Source organism: Thalassophryne amazonica, chromosome 13 (genome assembly GCF_902500255.1).
Source record: "Thalassophryne amazonica chromosome 13, fThaAma1.1, whole genome shotgun sequence".
Classification (NCBI taxonomy): Eukaryota; Metazoa; Chordata; class Actinopteri; order Batrachoidiformes; family Batrachoididae; genus Thalassophryne; species Thalassophryne amazonica.
In genome coordinates, this window is record NC_047115.1 from 98,467,345 (window position 1) to 98,490,621 (window position 23,277).

The following is a 23,277-nucleotide window of genomic DNA, read 5'->3' on the forward strand; positions in this document are numbered from 1 at the left end:
CCCAGACCTCCTGATCCACACACCTCCCCCAGCTCCTCCAGGGGAACCCCAAGGCGTTCCCAAGCCAGCCAAGAGACGTAGTCCCTCCAGCGTATCCTGGGTTTTCCCCAGGGGCCTCCTCCCGATGGGACGGGCCCGGAAAACCTCTCCAGCGAGGTGTCCAGGGGGCATCCGGAAAAGATGCCCGAGCCACCTCAACTGACTCCTTTCGACGATGCTTCTGCCAAAACTCAGTGGCGAAATCTTTACTGATAGACACTGTTTCCAGATGGGAGTGCCACAAAAAAAATTTCTGTGGAAAGGGAAAATGGCACATTAAAAAATTAATTGAAGAAATGCACAGCCGAAACGGGCCTGAATTGGGTTAAATGCTAATCCTTGGTCCTGATGCAGATGAGATTTCGCACACAACAGCGTAATAACCTGTCACCCTTTGAAATACTGTTTGGAACACAGGACTCCGTCCCAAGGTGTTACAGGGGAAGATGCAGTGTTTGCTGATCATGTCTCATGTGAAGGAAGCCCTTCCATTATCAGCCGAACACACCATGCCACGATATTCGACCTGAAGACTTCGTGATCATGAAGAATTGGAGGAAGAAGTGTTAGAACAATCGTCGCTGGATAGGCCCCTTCCAAGTGCAACTGACAACGCATATTGCCATCAAGGTCACAGAAAGGTTGACGTGGATCCAAGCAACCCACTGTAAGGAAGTACTGAAAGAACTAGCTCCTGTTCCTGATTCCTCAACTACCTAAAGAGACTTCTGGCCAACCTCATCCTATCCATCATGGCTCATGGGCATCAACATCCTCCCAATATTAAGGTCATATGTCTCCTCTCTGGTTTTCTGTTCTTTGCAATCATCCCTAACCTGCAAACTTGAATGAATCAGTGCATCAGCAGTTCTGGCGACACAAGCGAAACGCAGGTTTGGCTGTGCCACAAAAATAATGCGATTGGTGTGGGTATCCATGGCAACCAATATGTCTAACCGTTCCAGGTAATACAAAAGCAACTGTATAGTTTGTACAGGCCCACAACCCAATCTGAAAATGATCCCATCATCACTAGAGCTAACAGGACAAAGTGAGTCACTCTCAAATACGCCCAACATCGCTTGCATGATAGACTTAATGTCTGCAGAGAATCCAAGTGCTCCCTGCAAACATGATGATACGGTTTATCCTCTAACCCTGAGAAATGCCACCCAACTTATTTCTCTCCTGGAGTAGCAGGAAATTACACCTGCTTTACCCAGATGTCTGAAAGTAAACAAAGTAAACTTGTTGGACAATTTCCCCATGATCATTGTTCCCTCCATGTTAACCTCACTGGAAATGTCATTGCAGGCAAACTAATGATTGCTAGAGCTGATGTATGTTGGTATTGTGGTGGCAGAACTCTTAAATGATGGTTAGTTTCACTAACTTCTTCAGCAAATGGAGCAAGTTGATTATGACTATTCTTGCGTCACTAGCAGTATTTTTGGCCCTATTTGAAGTCTGTGGCTGTATTCCCTGCAGTCGAGTTTTAATCCTACGATGCACTGATAAAGCAGTAGATTAACCTAAGCCCCTGCATGTATGCTTTTATCTAAATCCACAAGTATAACTGCACTGAATGAAGGAAAATCAGACTCAGACTTAATATTGCTTTGTTTTTATGTTTTACTAAAAGTTCTGTTTGACTGACTGTAACCTTTCTGTTCGTTAAATGTTAAAGGGATGCTCAGTGTAAGCAGCCTTGTTGTGGCACATCTGATAAAAATCTCTTGAGGCTGCCTTATCACACAACTGATCTCTGAGTGACACTGCAAAACTCTGATCAATCACAATGCAACGAGAACACAGTGGGACATTGTTTCAAGACCTCCAAGTGAACCCCGATCCACGCCACGATGAAAAGACATTCTCTTAAATGAAAAGGACTCTTTGATCATCACTGTCATTCTTGGAGATAGAAAGACAATCACTCAGCATTCATTTGGGACTTTGTTTTAACAATCTGTTTCTTTTTAATTAACTCTGTGTTTATGTTTGAACAGATGCATTCTTCTGACACGGTAAATGCCCACAGCCCCCTGTCCTGACATGTGTCAGGCTGGGTGGCTGCCAGGCACCCGAAGCAGCTGAACCCGCAAGGCAGACTCCCAGACGAGGCTTTGGTGTGAGAGAAATCATCGTCTTTATTCCAGGCTTAGATACGGTGCACAGGTAATCAAGCAGCGGAGCAGAGATACAAACAGGCTCAGGCAGATATGCAGTCAGAATCGAGCAGGGCTCGGTGGCACGAGCAAACACAGTTATCTGGAATGAGGCAAAAGGCATAGACAAAAACACAGAGCAGAATATGGTACATGGCAAGGCCAAACAGGACTGAATACAAAGGCTGGAATGTGTACCAAAGATGACAAACTGGCAGGGGAGTGATGGCTGGGAGGTGTTTAAATAAGACAAGCGTTAACTAGGTGCATGTGAGGAACAATCTAGAAAGGGGCGTGGCTGGTGGACAAAGATTATACATGGGGAAAGATAATGAGGAAGGGAGTGCACAAAGTGGAGTGCTGTAAGTGACAAAGATGCGTGAACAGGTGCAAAAAGAGCGAGAGAAGGAAAACACAAACCAGACAGCATAAAAGTGAGAGACAAAGACACGAGGCAGGTGCAGTGATGGAGTGAGAACATAATCAGATGGGATGAGGGAAAACAGAGCACAAGGAGCAAAAAGAAAGCAAGGGCGGAATAATACATTACAAGGATCCAAACATGAACATGAGAACTAAAAAGCAACCATCAGATAGTAAGTATTCAAGAAAACTATATAAGAACAGATCAGAGAGCATTAAGAACACTAAAGCATAACTAAACAGGAACTAACAAAGAAAACATAGGAGTAAAATAAACTATAAGTAAAACAGACGACAACATAACAGAAAACAAAACCCGACATTAAAGCACAACAGATAATATTACGAATGAAAGAAACTAAATAAACAATGATAAACTCATCCAATGCAGTAATGGGTATTAAGTTTGCAAAGCATATCCCTCTATGATTTTTATAGACACATCTACGGAAACAGGTCACAGTCTCAACTTGATGAATTTCCCTCCCTGGCAGATAAACTGCACTATCACCATAGTGGATTTTCTGCACTAGTTTCCCCGCTAAGCTAATGGATTCCACACCCACATTACTCATAAGCCTTGCATGGTCTCCTGCTCCATGGCCTGCTGTAAAATCATCACGCAGGATTTACATAAAGTGTGAAGTAGTGTACTTTGTGCACCAGAAAATTTAAGAGTATAGCCAAGCAAGCGTGAGCTAACCACTAACAAATATGCTAACCACTCCTAAGGTTCACACAGGAGTAAATTAATGAGCTAAAATTCACAGCAGTTACACTGAAAAAGTAACAGAAGTATTAGACTAGTAGAAACAGTAATAAAGGAGGGAGGGAGGAGGAAAAAACTCCTAAGAGTAAACCACTCCTAAGATTAACACAAGAATAAAGTAATGAGCTAAAATTCACAGCAGTTACACTGAAAAACTAACGGAAGTATTAAAGAAACGGTGCGGGGGGGGGGGGGGGGGGGGGGGGTCGACCTAGCTAATGCAAGCTAACTGCTAGCAAAAGCTAACCACTAGTGATTCACAACAGGAAGACTGTAGTTAAATAAGATACAGGGTAGATACACTTAAAAAACAAAAGAAGTGTTAAACAGAAATAAAAGATATGAATACAACCTTGCAGGGATTGGAAGAGCGTCACAACAGCAAACAATCTGTCAGAAGAAAGTTGCCAGATCTGTGAGCCAGTGTTCTCAGCCGTGAGTCCAGTTTGCTATTACTATTGCTTCCTAGCCTAATATGTTTTCAGCGGGTATCATACACTCAAGGGGTGGAGTATGTGCTGGTAAAAGTTTGATATTCTGCTTTGCATTGTGTGGAGTTGATGTTGTTTCATGTAATCTTGTCAGGGAGGGAGTGCAGCCTGAGACTCCCCCAGATAACAACCTTTTAACCTGAGAACAATTTTGTTTCCTCACCTCAGTGACCCTTATGTAATAAATCCAGATTAAACTGGCAGTATGAAGTATAATGGATTCAAATTTGAGCTCGCTGACTGACTTTCCACATTACATATAGTACATGACCAGATCTGATCTGTGGGTCCATGTAACTATCCTCATTTCCCTTCTTATCTGCATCGGTTGTTATAGTAATTACATAGCATCCAGCAGGGCATGTGGGCAGCGTGTGGAACTTGAGCTGTCACCTTAGAGATCAACCAGACAGCTAAAAAGTCTGGGCTCAGACAGCGACATCCTGAGAAATTCACTTTAATAAATTCACTCATCAAAAGTTCTTTGATCTGCACATTTGCTGTTGCAGAGTTTATCACCATGATGCTGAAATAAACTAACTGGCTGAACTCACCACTAGGGTTGGGTGGTGGGATTCAACCACAAAACCAAAACAAGAGTGTTCTGAGAGCACAATATCCCCTGCTGGCAAATGTGGCTTTGGTACACATGCTTGCTACATTCTGATAACATTTCAAGGTACGTGCTAGATGATTTCAGAATGCAGACACCAACTCATAAAAATGGCAGTGTCTAGGTTTGTTACTCAATTACCATAACTCTGGTAAACTGGGCCCAAGTCAAGCAACATGGTAATATGCATATTACCAACCTGTAACAAGAGCTTGTTCCACGTTTCATGAAATTCCTTCTAAAAGTGTGAGAAGAGCTGATTTCAGAGCGCTTATACCCTTGTGGGACAGACATACGGAAATCGCCAAGACATAATCCCTCCTCTGGCCAGCGGGGTGATACTAACGAACCAGCTCAAAGTTTACAACAAATGGAGTAATGTGGATAAGTTTCAGCACACAGGAAATGCAGAGAACTGCTTTCATTGTATTAATTCCCTGATAACGTGCTATGTTTCAACAAGGTTCAAGGTTCAAGGTGTCTTTATTATCCCCAAGGGGGCAATTTGGTTTGCAGCAGCAGCGAAAATACACACCAATGCACACATACAGTAAAACAATAACACAAAAAAATAGACAAAAAGATGAACAACAAGTACAGTTACAGAGACTGGTTTAAAACACCAACTGCAACCGGAATAAAAGAATTTTTAAATCTGTTGGTTCTACACTCGGGGACAGTGAACCTGTGGCCGGATGGCAGCAGTGTAAACTCAGCCCATATAGGATGGCTGGGGTCTGAGGAGATCTGTCTCACCCTTTTCAAAAGATGTGTCCTGTACACATCCTGCAGGTCATTAAAAGTGCATCCTGCAATTTTGCCACAGGTGTGCACAAGGCTTTGCAGGTGCTTTTTATTCTTCACAGAAAGAGCACCAAACCAACATATAAAAGAAAATGTTAATATAGACTCAATAAAACATGAATAAAACATTCTCATAAAAGTCTTCTCAACATTAAAATTCCGCAGTTTCCGATAAAAGTGCATGCGCTGATGGGCCTTGGAACAGAGGGCATCAACTTGAGCCTCGAAAGTCAGTTTGTCATCAATAATTGTTCCCAAATATTTGTACTGGTGCACCACTTCCACCGGCTCTGAGCCAAAGAGCACAGGACAGAGGGGAGGAGGAGATCTCCTAAAGTCAATACGCATCTCCTTTGTTTTTGAGGAGTTTATCCTTAAAAAGGAGGCTCAGTAAAATCAGACACCACAGGGCCGTGCTCAGTGTCCGGGCCCTTCAGAAGAGAGACAATCACAGTGTCGCCCGCAAATTTCAAGATATATCGGCCGCCATGCCGACTTTTGCACTCATCAGTGTACAGGACAAAGAGGAGAGTCGAAAGGACACACCCTTGAGGTGATCCTGTGGAGGACAAGAGGACATCTGACAGAACACTGTTGACCCTAACACGCTGTGGTCTGTCTGTGAGAAAGTCTGTCAGCCAGCAGACAAGGTTGTGTCCTATATTATAGCTGGACAGTCTCTGCGCCAAAATGTGTGGCTGAAAACAGTTAAATGCAGATGAAAAATCAACAAAGACCATTCGAGCAAAAGAGTTAGGGCTCTCCAGATGAGAGGAAATAAAATGAAGCAATGTTCCCAAGGCATCGGCAACCCCTCTGCCAGACCTATAAGCAAATTGTAGAGTCTAGCCTATCCACCACCTGGCTCAAAAGTTCAGACTGGACAATTTTTTCAAAGCTTTTCATAACTATAGATGTCAGAGCTACAGGCCTGTAGTCGTTATTCGACTTTGCCAGTTTGTTCTTTGGTACAGGAACAATAATTGACTCCTAACAGATTTTTGGCACACACTGACGGTAAAGAGATTGTTGAAAAATAAAGGAGAAGATCTCAGATAATTGTTCAGCACAATTTTTTAGGATGCGTCCACTTATACCATCTGGACCAGCACTTTTTCTCTCCTTCACTCTCCTGAAAATGCCAGTTAGTTTACCAGCCTCAACATTAATAATTTGGAGCTTACTATTAATGGGCCTAGGCAAGTTCCTTTTAAAATCAAAAACATCAAAACGATTAGAAAAAACATTCAGTTAATTTGCCAACACCAAATCAGACTTGTTATCACAAGTAATGGGGGCACGGGAGATTTGCATCCCCATCATAGACTTGACACCTTGCCAGGCTGGGCGGGAGTTTCCTGAACTCAATAAATTTTCAATCTTGTCTTTGTATCTAGTTTTGGACACTTTACGTTCCCTTCTGACTACCTTCTTTAGCTCATTGTACTGTGACATGTCCCCCTGGTAAAAACAAATATTCCTCTTGTTCAATTCAATTCAATTCAATTTTTTTTTTTTATATAGCGCCAAATCACAACAAACAGTTGCCCCAAGGCGCTTTATATTGTAAGGCAAGGCCATACAATAATGATGTAAAACCCCAACGGTCAAAACGACCCCCTGTGAGCAAGCACTTGGCTACAGTGGGAAGGAAAAACTCCCTTTTAACAGGAAGAAACCTCCAGCAGAACCAGGCTCAGGGAGGGGCAGTCTTCTGCTGGGACTGGTTGGGGCTGAGGGAGAGAACCAGGAAAAAGACATGCTGTGGAGGGGAGCAGAGATCGATCACTAATGATTAAATGCAGAGTGGTGCATACAGAGCAAAAAGAGAAAGAAACAGTGCATCATGGGAACCCCCAGCAGTCTACGTCTATAGCAGCATAACTAAGGGATGGTTCAGGGTCACCTGATCCAGCCCTAACTATAAGCTTTAGCAAAAAGGAAAGTTTTAAGCCTAATCTTAAAAGTAGAGAGGGTGTCTGTCTCCCTGATCTGAATTGGGAGCTGGTTCCACAGGAGAGGAGCCTGAAAGCTGAAGGCTCTGCCTCCCATTCTACTCTTACAAACCCTAGGAACTACAAGTAAGCCTGCAGTCTGAGAGCGAAGCGCTCTATTGGGGTGATATGGTACTACGAGGTCCCTAAGATAAGATGGGACCTGATTATTCAAAACCTTATAAGTAAGAAGAAGAATTTTAAATTCTATTCTAGAATTAACAGGAAGCCAATGAAGAGAGGCCAATATGGGTGAGATATGCTCTCTCCTTCTAGTCCCTGTCAGCACTCTAGCTGCAGCATTTTGAATTAACTGAAGGCTTTTTAGGGAACTTTTAGGACAACCTGATAATAATGAATTACAATAGTCCAGCCTAGAGGAAATAAATGCATGAATTAGTTTTTCAGCATCACTCTGAGACAAGACCTTTCTGATTTTAGAGATATTGCGTAAATGCAAAAAAGCAGTCCTACATATTTGTTTAATATGCGCTTTGAATGACATATCCTGATCAAAAATGACTCCAAGATTTCTCACAGTATTACTAGAGGTCAGGGTAATGCCATCCACAGTAAGGATCTGGTTAGACACCATGTTTCTAAGATTTGTGGGGCCAAGTACAATAACTTCAGTTTTATCTGAGTTTAAAAGCAGGAAATTAGAGGTCATCCATGTCTTTATGTCTGTAAGACAATCCTGCAGTTTAGCTAATTGGTGTGTGTCGTCTGGCTTCATGGATAGATAAAGCTGGGTATCATCTGCGTAACAATGAAAATTTAAGCAATACCGTCTAATAATACTGCCTAAGGGAAGCATATATAAAGTGAATAAAATTGGTCCTAGCACAGAACCTTGTGGAACTCCATAATTAACTTTAGTCTGTGAAGAAGATTCCCCATTTACATGAACAAATTGTAATCTATTAGACAAATATGATTCAAACCACCGCAGCGCAGTGCCTTTAATACCTATGGCACCGCAGCGCAGTGCCTTTAATACCTATTGTTAATGGCAGTGTTCACTGCTTTAGAGACCCAAGGCTTATTATTTGGATAAATTCATTTGGATAAGTGCATTCTTCTTCTGGTAATGTATTAATTGCTGCCCCCAGTGCCGATTCTGACTGCCTTGGAAAAAGAGCTGGCTCAACATTTTATAACTGCAGATGATCATAAGTGTATGAAAATATACAGAGTACAGTGTCGTCTCCGGTCACAACATCAAATTGTGATGTCATAAGCAGCATAATTCATGTAAATTTCTTTGTCAAATCTCTTGGCGTGAATCAGGTACTAAGGCATGAACAAAGCCTGAATACTGTTTGAATTATATCAGTACCTTCTGTAGAGATTCTCAACAAAAATATACTTGGCACTGAAGATGGACCTCTCCATCATCTTAACAGGAGCCGACTGGAACCAAGAAAAGAAAAAACCTTGATTAGACACCACAGTGAACTTACTCAGCCCGGCATCAGCTCACACATACAGACGGAAGACTGCGCTGTAGGACACCTACTGTGACTGACAGATGTGTGTCCAGCATGGTGAGCTGGACGTACGTCTGCAGTGTGATGCCCCAACGCTGTGGATCCTGGTACATCAGCGCCTGCAGGGACCCAAACACAAACAGGTCCAACAGCAAGACCAGCAAATGGACAACCTGAGGCTGAGCGTCCTGCACCAGGTTTAACAAGCACCTGCAAGGGTTCCAACAACAGTCAACTCGAACACTTGCCATCGTATGAACAACAGTCCACAGGCATCAAACCGTTTGACTGACATCAACATTCTGTGAAATTTCCCTTTGATAAACATGAGTGTATACAAAAGGTTTGTTATATGTGCACAGGACTGCAACTAAGAATGACTTTGATTATAATCAAACTGTTGATTAATTTCTCAATTGCTTACTTGTTTGTTCGATAAAATGTCAGAAAATGTGAAAAGCTTCAGCTGGTGTTTCCCAAACCCCAAAATGAGATCCTCTAAAGTCGTCTTTTGTCCACAAGATAAAGATATTCAGTTTACTGTCAGAGAGGAGTAAAAAAAATAATAAAGATACGAGAAAATATTCACAGTTAAGGAGCTGAAATCACAAAATTTAGACATAAAAAAATCAAAACAGCTAATTGATTAAAAAAGTAGATGTTAATGAATTTAATAGTCATGTATGACGTTTGTTCTTTGATGAGGCCGGTTTTTGGCAGTGATGTGTCCACCCTGACTTTCAGACAAACACCTTGACAGGAATATTAACTGAAGCAATAGCATGTATGAATATGGCTACAATCAGTGATCAGGTGGGCAAACAGCACCCACTAGAGGTTAAATGACACCAAAGTCTTTAAGCTACCTCACAGTAGGTTCCCAAACCTAAGTTTCTGAACCCTCCCTAGGGAAGTGATGGTCTAGTGGTTAAGCGTTGGGCTTCAGACCAGAGGAAAAGATGCAGATGCTAATGTGCTGACAACTGAAGCAAGTGTGTTGAGAAGGTGGAGGGAATATTTTGAGGAGCTGATGAATGAAGAAAATGAGAAAGAAAAGGCTGGATGATGTGGAGAGAGTAAATCAGAAAGTGCAAGAGATTAGTAAAGATGAAGTGAGGGCAGCTATGAAGAGGATGAAGAGTGGAAAGGCGGTTGGTCCAGACAACATTCTGGCAGAGGTATGGAAATGTCTTGGAGAGATGGCAGTGAAGTTTTTAACCGGATTGTTTAATAAAATCTTGGAAAGTGAGAGGATGCCTGAGGAGTGGAGATGAATTGTGCTGGTTCCTATTTTTAAGAACAAGGATGATGTGCAGAGCTGCAGTAACTACAGAGACATAAAGTTAATCAGGCACAGCATGAAGTTATGGGAAAGAGTAGTAGAAGCTAGGCTTAGAAAACGTAGAGATCTGTTTGATCTTCACCTGTTTCACCTGATCAATATGGGTTCATGCTGAGAAAGAGCACTACAGATGCAATGTTTGCTCTGAGAAAACTGAAGCAGAAGTATGGAAAAGTCCAGAAGGAGTTACCTTGTGCATTTGTGGATTTAGAGAAAGCGTATGACAGGGTGCCAAGAGAAGAGCTGTGGTATTGCATGAAGAAGTCTTGAGTGGCAGAGAAGTATGTGAGGGTAGTGTAGGACATGTACAAGGATAGTGTGACAGGATAGTGAGACCAGCTATGTTGGACGGCTTAGAGACGGTGGCACTGACAAAAAGACAGGTGGCAGAGCTGGAGATGGTTTGGATATGTGCAGAGGAGGGACCCAGAGCAAGAAAAAGTCATTGTAAGGGTTTGAGAAAAGGTTTACTTGAGAGGGTCCAATCAAATCAAATCAAATCAATTTTATTTATATAGCGCCAAATCACAACAAACAGTTGCCCCAAGGCGCTTTATATTGTAAGGCAAAAGCCAAACAATAATTACGGAAAAACCCCAACGGTCAAAACGACCCCCTGTGAGCAAGCACTTGGCGACAGTGGGAAGGAAAAACTCCCTTTTAACAGGAAGAAACCTCCAGCAGAACCAGGCTCAGGGAGGGGCAGTCTTCTGCTGGGACTGGTTGGGGCTGAGGGAGAGAACCAGGAAAAAGACATGCTGTGGAGGGGAGCAGAGATCAATCACTAATGATTAAATGCAGAGTGGTGCATACAGAGCAAAAAGAGAAAGAAACACTCAGTGCATCATGGGAACCCCCCAGCAGTCTAAGTCTACAGCAGCATAACTAAGGGATGGTTCAGGGTCACCTGATCCAGCCCTAACTATAAGCTTTAGCAAAAAGGAAAGTTTTAAGCCTAATCTTAAAAGTAGAGAGGGTGTCTGTCTCCCTGATCTGAATTGGGAGCTGGTTCCACAGGAGAGGAGCCTGAAAGCTGAAGGCTCTGCCTCCCATTCTACTCTTACAAACCCTAGGAACTACAAGTAAGCCTGCAGTCTGAGAGCGAAGCGCTCTATTGGGGTGATATGGTACTAAGAGGTCCCTAAGATAAGATGGGACCTGATTATTCAAAACTTTATAAGTAAGAAGACGAATTTTAAATTCTATTCTAGAATTAACAGGAAGCCAATGAAGAGAGGCCAATATGGGTGAGATATGCTCTCTCCTTCTAGTCCCTGTCAGTACTCTAGCTGCAGCATTTTGAATTAACTGAAGGCTTTTCAGGGAACTTTTAGGACATCCTGATAATAATGAATTACAATAGTCCAGCCTAGAGGAAATAAATGCATGAATTAGTTTTTCAGCATCACTCTGAGACAAGACCTTTCTAATTTTAGAGATATTGCGTAAATGCAAAAAAGCAGTCCTACATATTTGTTTAATATGCGCTTTGAATGACATATCCTGATCAAAAATGACTCCAAGATTTCTCACAGTATTACTAGAGGTCAGGGTAATGCCATCCACAGTAAGGATCTGGTTAGACACCATGTTTCTAAGATTTGTGGGGCCAAGTACAATAACTTCAGTTTTATCTGAGTTTAAAAGCAGGAAATTAGAAGTCATCCATGTCTTTATGTCTGTAAGACAATCCTGCAGTTTAGCTAATTGGTGTGTGTCCTCTGGCTTCATGGATAGATAAAGCTGGGTCATGAAACAGAAATGTCCAGCCACTTTAGATGAATGACTGATACAGATCAGGTAAAGTCTAGAAGCATGCACTAGTGTGTGTGTGTGCGTGTGTTACCGCATCCATTACACTATGGAACTACCTTGGGTTCTAGATAGCAACCATCTTTGGAAAGAACCAGTCCATCCCCACCTCTCAAAGGTAACCTTCTATTTGCTCCCAGCAGGTGTGTCTGTCACCTTTTCCAGCTGCACTGAAGTACCTCCAGGCTGGATCATGCCCGAAAAACACACCACTTGAAAAATGCGGTGGCTGGTGTACCTTTTGAGTATAGGGTACCCTTTGGTGTACCCTAACCGTTTCTTTGACACAGTCATTCCAGCAGTACTCAAGGATCCTCCAAAAAGGCAAAGATTTGTAGTCATCCCCATAAGTCACAAGTCTCACAACCATATGGTAAGACAGGAAGCACCAGGAACCTAAAGACTTGGACTTTCAAACTTCTGCAAACCCTCTCCAGCGACCTCATTACTCCATAAGCTCTGTCCAGGTATCTCAACATCTCAAATGCTGAGGACATGAGTGTCACTGCTGGGATACGTGAATGTCTCTACAGGTTTGACACTTTCACTGCACAGAGACACACTTCTGATGGCTCAGTCCAGAAAGCCAATGAAATTTTGTGCACTCGGGTGGACAAACCCTAAAATGCATATTCGTGAAGGCAAACATGCTAAATGGATAACATGCACTATTTTGCACATGTGACAGACATTATCCTTGTTGCACATTGTTGGGAACTCAGCATGCAGGTGGCTCTGAGAGTGCATTGATGTTTGCGCACGTTTTTCCACAAGCAAACCTGAATGTCGTCATAGCATCAGGAAAATAAGAAGAGTGGCATACTGTACCAGAGGGTTGTGTCCATGAACATTCCTCCACTTAGAAACAGGCTCTGTAAGGACCTGGCAACACATCAAAACAGAGAAATGAAAGTGAACTAGAGCTCCATTTTCATCCAACTACTGGTCCCATCAAAATCAAATTTCCAAGTCATGAGCCTGAAGTTATCCCACTTTGTAGGACCAGTACTGATAACACTCCGGTTCTTTGCTTTGGATCAGTACTTGGCAGCATGTGGGACAAAGAATATTTCTGCGCGGTAAAAACCTGTCGCTGTCTGACTCCCAGACTCAGACACACCCTGAGAACTGATTCTGACCTCAAACCCTCTCACATGCTGAAAGCCTTTCTTCTGCTCTTCACCTCTTGTCTTTTCAGTCATCAGTCCTCACTGGACTCTAGATGTATATCAATGGTTATGTGCAACATTTCATTTCTTGTTGTGCTTTTATTTTGAAATTGACCTTTCTCACCTTTGAGTTTGCTATGTTTTTACCCCATAACTGAGAATTACGTCATAGATGGTCCAAACATCTTTATTATCAGACAAATAATATGGAATACTTTTCAATACGACTGGAGCATTTTTAAATTTTAACCCCATGTAATTCTTCAATTGACCCCTATCAGAGTGGACGCTCCGCTTTTTCAAAAGGGTCCAAGTCTAAGAAGCATTTGTGCTAAATTTGGTGCTTGCATCACCATTTGAAGGATTCTTCTATAAATATTCTGTTATCTGCTGCACTATAAGGGGAATGATGGGTGGCCCTCTGATTAGTTGATTTCATCCTCAGCCCACAACACACCCTTGATTAGTAAAGCTGATAACTCCAATCCTTTTGCACCCCGTGCTCATCGTTCTCACGTTCTCACTCAGTTTGTCTGTTCAAAGATCTTCAGGATCCCACAACGGGTAAGTTTGTTTTCAGCCTACAGTCTAATGCCTAGTCTACACTGGCAAACATGACCAAACTTTTGTTTGCAAACATTACCAAACACCGCGTTTGCTTATGTTTGGCTTGGGCGTCCATACTATGAAACAGTACCAAACAGTACCAAACAAATGTTTGGTACTGTTTGGTTTTGTACTTTCCCTCTAAAAATGAGAGAGAGAAGTCATCAGGGCATCTGCAGCAGTAATATGTGTAATTGCTGTGGAACGTCATCGCCGCCACCAAAAACAACACAAGCCTCGCTTGTGGTGCAGATCCTGGATTAAGAAAAGACACAAGTATGGGGCCTACAATTGCCAGTCCTCAGACAAACCAAGTTATAAGAACTTTCTGAGGATGGATGAGGCAGCTTTTGAGGAACTCCGTCAGAAGGTGGAGCCACTGATACAAAAGCAAGACACACACTTGATTATGGTGTTGTATAGGCATGGATGTTTCTCATATTCCTCAATTAAATTTTGTATCTCTTCAAATCCCCACACACTTTCCTTCTTGGAGGCTGCCAGTTTGTCCAACTAGTAATTCACATGATCACCAGCTGTTCTCTGATTGGCTGTTTGTTGGCAAACTTGACCAAACATGTTTTCAAGAATGAACATGTCCAAACTTTTGCAAACTAGTTTGGTGGTGTTTGGCAATACGTCCACACTACCAAACTCGGGAAAACTTTTCATGGCAAACACCACCAAACATGAAGTTTGGTGTTGTTTGCAAACAAATGTTTGCTAGTGTAGACTAGGCTTTACAACCTACTGCAAAGACCACATCATTCACGTCACACCACATTCATGTGCATGACTTTGTGCCTTGTTGTACCTCCATGTTGCTCGTCTTGTTGAAGTAGTCCAGACAGGTTGTCTTTCCACTGGCAATGTTCCCCTCGACACAGATCTGAAAACAGCAACAAACAAGTTGTTAACACACGTGTTCCCACATATAATGAAGACACAGTGAAGCACAAACCACATTCATATGGCATATTATGGTGGAGTTCCAACCAACCAAACAACTTTATTTAAGCACTTTAAAACAACCAGTGTGGATCAAAGTGGTGTACAGAAGAATAAATTAAAATCATCAAGACAAAATACATCTGACATAATTAAAAGACATAAAACATGAGTAAAAATAACAACCATATGATAAAAGCAATAATATAAAATCCAATCAATGAATGAAGTTAATGTCTTAATAGGTGTCAAAGGTCAAAGAGAAGAGATACTGTTTGGGCAGCCAGTGGAGTGAGGCTGAAACAAGGAAATGTGCTCATATTTACATGTGGAAGTTAAAAGATGGGCAGCAGCGTTCTGTACCATCTGGAGACAGGTGATGGAGGACACACTAACCCTTTTGCCTTTGTGGCATAGATTCAGCAAGGTGTTGGAAACAGTCTGCAGAGATGTTGGTCCATATTGACATGATGACATCACCCAGTCTGTCCATTCTCCTCTGACATCAACAAAGCATTTTCATCCACACAACTGCTGCTCAGTGGATATCTTCTTTTTTTTTTGGTCCATTCTCTGTACACCCTAGAGATGGTTGTGGTTGTAAATCCCAGTAGAGCAGCAGTTTTTGAAACACTCAGACCAGCCCATCTGGCACAAACAACCACGCCTCTTTCTTCCCCATTCTGATGCTCAGTTTGAACTTCAGCAAGTCATCTTCACCACGTCTAGATGACTAAATGCACTGAGTTGCTGCCGTGTGTTAAGAAGCAACTGAAAAGGTGTGCCTAATAAAGTGGCCGGTTAGTGTATACCATCAAAGACACTCTAATTTTTGCTGACCATTTAAATTACTAATATTTTGTAATAACCATGTAACAGCGTAATTATTATTCTGTGCCAGGTGAAACCTGGGCGTTAATTTGGCCTTTCCAGGTGCTGGGGCACCCACACACCCACACTGAGGTACCTGTGTGCTGGATCATGCCCAGAGAAGGACACCCACATGGTCAAACTGTGGGAGCTGGCATTCCTTCAAAACAAATGTGACACACCCCGTTTGTGTCCCCAAGTGTAACCACCTGTTTCACACAGTCACCCTCAGAGTACTAAAGGCTCCTCCTCTAAAGCAGCGCTTTCAAATCCTGGTCCTCAGAACCTAAAGTACTGCACATTTTCCATCTGTCCCTGAACCAATCAGAGCAGATCCCCTCAGTCAGCTGCTCATACCTGACTGAGGTAAACTTGAGTTTCTCCCTTTTTGAGATCTGTAGTGTCCTCTGAAGAACAAATGAGGCCACAATGGTTGAAACTTACCACAGCTTTCTTCTGCTCTCCTTTCCTCACCAGCATCCCTTAGAAGGAAAACAAGAGTGAGTAAAGACATCACTTCCCACAATCCACACTGCCCAACTCTCAACAAACATCTGCAGTTACAGCAGGAAGGACAGCTGGTGTAAACATCTGTGAGAAATCAACATGTGGCTCCTCTGTGGCAACACTGAGCAAAGTCCAAATGAAACAGTCAAGATGAGCTTTTCATGTAAATGTTTATGGCCCAGTCACACGGCACTTAACGAAGGGCAAGGAAGCCCCGACGAAACAAGAAATCTGGACTTTCGTTGACTTTCGTTGGCATCATTTAACCTTCGCGCAGCTTCGTTCTTGCAGCTGGTGCTTCGTCGGGATTTTTAAACTGTTGAAAAATCTGAACGAAGGGTAACGAAAACCTCAATTCGTCTGTGTTTCGTTTTGCTGTCGTTCTTGACGTTTTTTAATCATTTCTTTAGTTTTTGTAATGTTATTGTTTAATTTGACTTCGTTGGAGCAGCTGAACGTTTTCACACAGTGCAGAAGCCGGTTTGTGAGTGCTGAGGGTGCTGCTGCTTCATGTACCATCGGAAATTACAGAGCAAACTCAGCCTGTTTGCTTGGATTTTTTTTATCTGTGTGGGGAGTCAGGTTCAATGGGCTCAGGCACCTTATATCGGCCAGAATTAATTTTATGTGTAGATTAATTATTTTGCCATAAGCAACTGCTGAATTAGAAACAACAAAAAAAGTTGTGTATTTTCCGACGGTAGCTAAACACAGCGGTAGCGAGAGCAGAAGCTCCTGCCTGCACTTATGTTTTATTAAATATAACATTATGAGTGTAGGAATGACATTCCAGCCCTTCTGTACATGTGGCAACAGGTAGATGATTTTAAAAATTATATAAAGAGCTGTTCTGGAAGGAAGAATTCACGTTGTGGATCAGTGATCAGCTGGTGGAAATAACCGCACGTGAGTCAATGCGCGTTCACACGCACTGATCAATTTAGTGCTCTGATATATTCAATCATCTTTACACCTATATTTATTCCCCCTTTTGACAGTTTTCTGTTATAAGTCAATATATATGGCTTAGTAATGTGATACAGTGATACAGCAGTGACCACGGCGCACTTTTTTTTTTTTTAATTGGAGCAAGACAGAGCGCGCAGCATCCACACAGACAGTGTGGATTCTGATGAAGGAGATGATCCCTCTTTTGTTCTGGACGAGGAACCAGAGCAGGTGGATCCACTGACGTGCACAGATCTCCACAGCTTCTGTTTGCAGTTTCTCCAGGACTCAGGTGCTATGAGCTCCGTCCCAGTGCCGAGTCCTGGAACTCAGAGTTGCAGACACACACTGCTCCAGCTGTGGCTCCAGGCGGGTTTTGCTTAACGCTTCGAGATCGTGAGCTTCGGTTTTGTTAAGTTCCTCTTTTGTCCCTTTTGTGCTCTTGCTTTGCAGGCTGTTCAGTGATAAAGCTCTTTCATCCACTTTTTCTCAACAAATTGTGACTTATTTTACTTTTTCCCTTCGTTCAGGAATCGTCGTGTGCCATGTGACCGGGCCATTATGGCAATTACCAAAAACATTACATAAGCCATTTTGGAATTACAGCCATTTTTATACACAGTATCTAGAGTTTCAGAGTCCAGAGGTACAGAGAGGGCCGACTGCAAAATAAATCATCACTATGACAGCCAGTTAGCGGATGGGGACCCAAACATCTCCACTCACCCAGTATGTCTTCATATGGCTTCATTTACATCAATCATTAAGACAGGAGTGTTTTATTTGGTTCAGTGGGCTTCTCTCAGGGTCATGCTGACAATTTGTGGGATCGCCAGACACGGAGTTTCTCCCAGTGAAAACTGGCATTCCTCAGAGATGTGTCAGAACTTCTACACTGTTCAGTGATTCCATGGGCTTGGTGTTGGGTCAGGCTGTGGAAACCAGTAGATTAGATTAGACAGAACTTTACTGATCCCTTGGGAAGACCCCCTCAGGGAAATTGAGGTTCCAGTAGCATTGTATACAGCAGCACACAGGGTAAGAAGCACACAACAAAAGTGAAAGTAAAAAAGAAAAAGCGTCTGCAAATATAAATACAAATACACAATATAAATACCAGGCATACTGATGAATACTGGTTTACTGGCTCCTACTGTTCCTCTCCTTCCCGTCCTCTGTCTTCCTGTTCCTCCTCCTCCCCGAGTGAGGAGCTGTACAGTCTGATGTCCTTAGGGACAAAGGAGTTTTTCAGTCTGTTGGTCCTGCACTTGGGAAGGAGCAGTCTGTGGCTGAAAAGGCTCCTCTGGTTGCTGATGATGGTGTGCAGAGGGTGACTGACATCGTCCATAATGTCCAGCAGTTTGTCCAGCCTGGATGTGTCTTTCTTGGATGTGCTGCTCCCCCAGCACACCAGAGGACACTGGCTACTACTGACTGGTAGAACATCCACAGGAGTTTCCTGCCGATGTTAAAGGGCCGCATAGGTGTGTTTGTTGGTGAGGAAAGGTTTACTGTCCTTCATATCACAGACGATGCCGTGCTCTTTGAAAGATAATGTCCTATCACACCTTATGAATGTGTGATTAGGATACTACTAGTGACTTAAGGTAGGTCTCTACCGAAGTTCCTTGGGTATTGGTGGAATGACTTCATGTTAAATGAACAACGACACAGAAAGGCTCAGATGAGAAGTATCACTTGGCTTGTGAGGGAACATTAGCTACAACTTTTTAGCCATGTGGTGTGTTTCTCTGGTCATGACTCAGTATGAAGGTGCCTGACTGTTGAGGACTCCAACAACTAGAGAAGGTCAAGGACACACCCATGTTTAAATTGGCTGTGACAGACAGATGGGATGGACCGGTTGTCTACCTGGTTGGTTGCCATCCATGACCTGTGGAAGTTCTATGGTACAGTGGATGGCATCAGACTTAAAATTTGATTAGCTATTATTATTTTGTCAATTGATTTTATGAAGCAAACATACATATACAAAAATGAGGATGACACAAAAAAGTCAAGAGACTTATTGCCATTGTGGTCCCTTGTTGTCCTCATCAGCTTGCCAGAATGAATGAATGTATGTATGTATGTAAGACAGACAGACAGACAGATTGATAGATAGATAGACAGATAGATACTTTATTGATCCCAGAGGGAAATTCAAGGCATCCAGCAGCTTACACATTAGACAAGACACACACATTACACCAGACACACAAATAAGATTAAATAAATAAAAGAAAATAAACCACTCAATAAAAACCACTAACTAAACTAAAACTAAAAATAACATTTGTCAGCATCCAGTCTCACAGAATATAACGGAGGAGTAAATATAGTATAATAATGCAGTAATAAGGAGGTAGTGCAGATGTAAACAGTACACAATATAAACAGTGTAGGTTGTGCAAAGAAGTAAACAGTGTAAACATTGTTAGCAGTGCAAAAAAAAAAAAAGGCAATAAAAGGTCTAATCAGATGTATCACAGGATTATTTTTTGCTGTGTTGGGAAGAGTTAAACAGTCTGTCCGTGTGGCAGGACTGGGACAGCAGTCTGCCACTGAATGAGCTCCTCTGCCTGATGATGACGCTGTGCAGAGGGTGCTCAAAATTGTCCATGATGGCCAGCAGTTTACTGAGGGTCCTTCTCTCTGCCACTGATGTTAGTGTCTCCAGCTCTGTTCCCAGCACTAAACCAGCTTTCCTCACCAGCCTGTCCAGTCGCCCAGCGTCCCTCCTCTTCATGCTGCTCCCCCAGCAGACCACCACAGAGAAGAAGACACTGGCTACCACAGACTGGTAGAACATTCGCAGGAGTTTATGGCAGATCCTGAAGGACCCTAACCTCCTCAGGAAGTACAGTCTGCTCTGTCCCTTCCTTGTCCTCGTCGGCTCTCCATAATGTTTGTTTTTTTATTTATTCGTTGTCCTCGTCGGCTCTCCATAATGTTTGCTATTTTTATTTATTTGTTGTCCTCGTCGGCTCTCCATTTGTTATTTTTATTTATTCGTTGTCCTCGTCGGCTCTCCATAATGTTTGTTATTTTATTTCTTTGTTGTCCTCGACAGCTCTCCATTTGTTATTTTTATTTATTCGTTGTCCTCGTCGGCTCTCCATAATGTTTGCTTTTTTTATTTATTCGTTGTCCTTGTCGGCTCTCCATTTGTTTTTTTATTTATTCGTTGTCCTCGTCGGCTCGCCATAATGTTTGTTATTTTTATTTATTTGCTGTCCTCGTCGGCTCTCCATAATGTTTTTTTTATTTATTCGTTGTCCTCGTCTGCTCTCCATTTGTTTTTTATTTATTCGTTGTCCTCGTCGGCTTTCCATAATGTTTGTTTTTTTATTTATTCGTTGTCCTCGTCGGCTCTCCATTTGTTTTTTTATTTATTCGTTGTCCTCGTCGGCTCTCCATTTGTTATTTTTATTTATTCGTTGTCCTCGTCGGCTCTCCATGTTTGTTTTTTTATTTATTCGTTGTATTTGGTTAGACTCTTTCTCTCCGATTGTTCTGTCTGAGTTATTTTCATTAGTTACTTCATCCAAACCATCAACATGTTTATTAGACCCCATTCCTACCAGGCTGCTCAAGGAAGCCCTACCATTATTTAATGCTTCGATCTTAAATATGATCAATCTATCTTTGTTAGTTGGCTATGTACCACAGGCTTTTAAGGTGGCAGTAATTAAACCATTACTTAAAAAGCCATCACTTGACCCAGCTATCTTAGCTAATTATAGGCCAATCTCCAACCTTCCTTTTCTCTCAAAGATTCTTGAGAGGGTAGTTGTAAAACAGCTAACTGATCACCTGCAGAGGAATGGTCTATTTGAAGAGTTTCAGTCAGGTTTTAGAATTCATCATAGTACAGAAACAGCATTAGTGAAGGTTACAAATGATCTTCTTATGGCTTCGGACAGTGGACTTATCTCTGTGCTTGTTCTGTTGGACCTCAGTGCTGCTTTTGATACTGTTGACCATAAAATTTTATTACAGAGATTAGAGCATGTCATAGGTATTAAAGGCACTGCGCTGCGGTGGTTTGAATCATATTTGTCTAATAGATTACAGTTTGTTCATGTAAATGGGGAATCTTCTTCACAGACTAAAGTTAATTATGGAGTTCCACAAGGTTCTGTGCTAGGACCAATTTTATTCACTTTATACATGCTTCCCTTAGGCAGTATTATTAGACGGTATTGCTTAAATTTTCATTGTTACGCAGATGATACCCAGCTTTATCTATCCATGAAGCCAGAGGACACACACCAATTAGCTAAACTGCAGGATTGTCTTACAGACATAAAGACATGGATGACCTCTAATTTCCTGCTTTTAAACTCAGATAAAACTGAAGTTATTGTACTTGGCCCCACAAATCTTAGAAGCATGGTGTCTAACCAGATCTTTACTCTGGATGGCATTTCCCTGACCTCTAGTAATACTGTGAGAAATCTTGGAGTAATTTTTGATCAGGATATGTCATTCAAAGCGCATATTAAACAAATATGTAGGACTGCCTTTTTGCATTTACGCAATATCTCTAAAATCAGAAAGGTCTTGTCTCAGAGTGATGCTGAAAAACTAATTCATGCATTTATTTCCTCTAGGCTGGACTATTGTAATTCTTTATTATCAGGTTGTCCTAAAAGTTCCCTAAAAAGCCTTCAGTTAATTCAAAATGCTGCAGCTAGAGTACTGACGGGGACTAGCAGGAGAGAGCATATCTCACCCGTGTCTTCCTGTTCCGGAGCACAGCGGTGTTCTGCTGTATCTGTTAGCTGTTTGAACTGAGCTGTTTGAGTTCTTTGAATTAACAGTTTTTCAAGACTTTTTTACTTTTTTTTACTTTTTCACCGTGCTCCAACGCCTAAGGAAGACCTCTAACGGTCGAAGCATCGCGACGGAGCTCTTTTATCAGCTGGCCTTCATCAGCGTTGGCAGGCTAACTAGCTTGCTAACGCTTTCGTTTTTATTTTTGTTTTATTTTTTAGCACTGTTGTCGTGCTGCTCCACAGCTTGCCTAGTGGATTTTTATTTTATTTTAGCACTGTTGTGTGTTACCTGTGCTGCTCCACAGCCTGTTCAGTGGATTTTTATTTTATTTTTTAGCACTGTTGTCGTGCGTTACCTGTGCTGCTCCACAGCCTGTTCAGTGGATTTTTATTTTATTTTTTAGCACTGTTGTCGTGCGTTACCTGTGCTGCTCCACAGCCTGTTCAGTGGATTTTTATTTATTTTTTAGCACTGTTGTCGTGTGTTACCTGTGCTGCTCCACAGCCTGTTCAGTGGATTTTTATTTTATTTTTTAGCACTGTTGTCGTGTGTTACCTGTGCTGCTCCACAGCCTGTTCAGTGGATTTTTATTTTATTTTTTAGCACTGTTGTCGTGCGTTACCTGTGCTGCTCCACAGCCTGTTCAGTGGATTTTTATTTTATTTTTTAGCACTGTTGTCATGTGTTACCTGTGCTGCTCCACAGCCTGTTCAGTGGATTTTTATTTTATTTTTTAGCACTGTTGTCATGTGTTACCTGTGCTGCTCCACAGCCTGTTCAGTGGATTTTTATTTTATTTTTTAGCACTGTTGTCGTGCGTTACCTGTGCTGCTCCACAGCCTGTTCAGTGGATTTTTATTTTATTTTTTAGCACTGTTGTCATGTGTTACCTGTGCTGCTCCACAGCCTGTTCAGTGGATTTTTATTTTATTTTTTAGCACTGTTGTCATGTGTTACCTGTGCTGCTCCACAGCCTGTTCAGTGGATTTTTATTTTATTTTTTAGCACTGTTGTCGTGCGTTACCTGTGCTGCTCCACAGCCTGTTCAGTGGATTTTTATTTTATTTTAGCGCTGTTGTCGTGCGTTGCCTGTGCTGCTCCACAGCCTGTTCAGTGGATTTTTATTTTATTTTTTAGCACTGTTGTCATGTGTTACCTGTGCTGCTCCACAGCCTGTTCAGTGGATTTTTATTTTATTTTTTAGCACTGTTGTCATGTGTTACCTGTGCTGCTCCACAGCCTGTTCAGTGGATTTTTATTTTATTTTTTAGCACTGTTGTCGTGCGTTACCTGTGCTGCTCCACAGCCTGTTCAGTGGATTTTTATTTTATTTTTTAGCACTGTTGTCATGTGTTACCTGTGCTGCTCCACAGCCTGTTCAGTGGATTTTTATTTTATTTTTTAGCACTGTTGTCATGTGTTACCTGTGCTGCTCCACAGCCTGTTCAGTGGATTTTTATTTTATTTTTTAGCACTGTTGTCGTGCGTTACCTGTGCTGCTC

General features: G+C 42.1%; 1 protein-coding gene across 3 annotated transcripts in view; it reads right to left on the reverse strand.

The window, feature by feature from the left end:
* Positions 1–23,277, reverse strand: part of tk2 (thymidine kinase 2) — a 71,004-nt gene that overhangs the window by 6,562 nt on the left and 41,165 nt on the right. For 2 of the 3 annotated variants that reach the window (XM_034184751.1, XM_034184750.1), the window contains exons 2-6: positions 15,983–16,020; positions 14,535–14,609; positions 12,774–12,827; positions 8,821–8,910; positions 8,641–8,714 (exon numbers count right to left, since the gene is read on the reverse strand). In XM_034184751.1, coding sequence (XP_034040642.1) covers positions 8,641–8,714; positions 8,821–8,910; positions 12,774–12,827; positions 14,535–14,609; positions 15,983–16,020 — 331 coding nt within the window. Of the gene's footprint in view, positions 1–8,640; positions 8,715–8,820; positions 8,911–12,773; positions 12,828–14,534; positions 14,610–15,982; positions 16,021–17,719; positions 17,926–23,277 lie in introns of all 3 variants that reach the window. The other variant, XM_034184752.1, reaches the window with a different exon arrangement.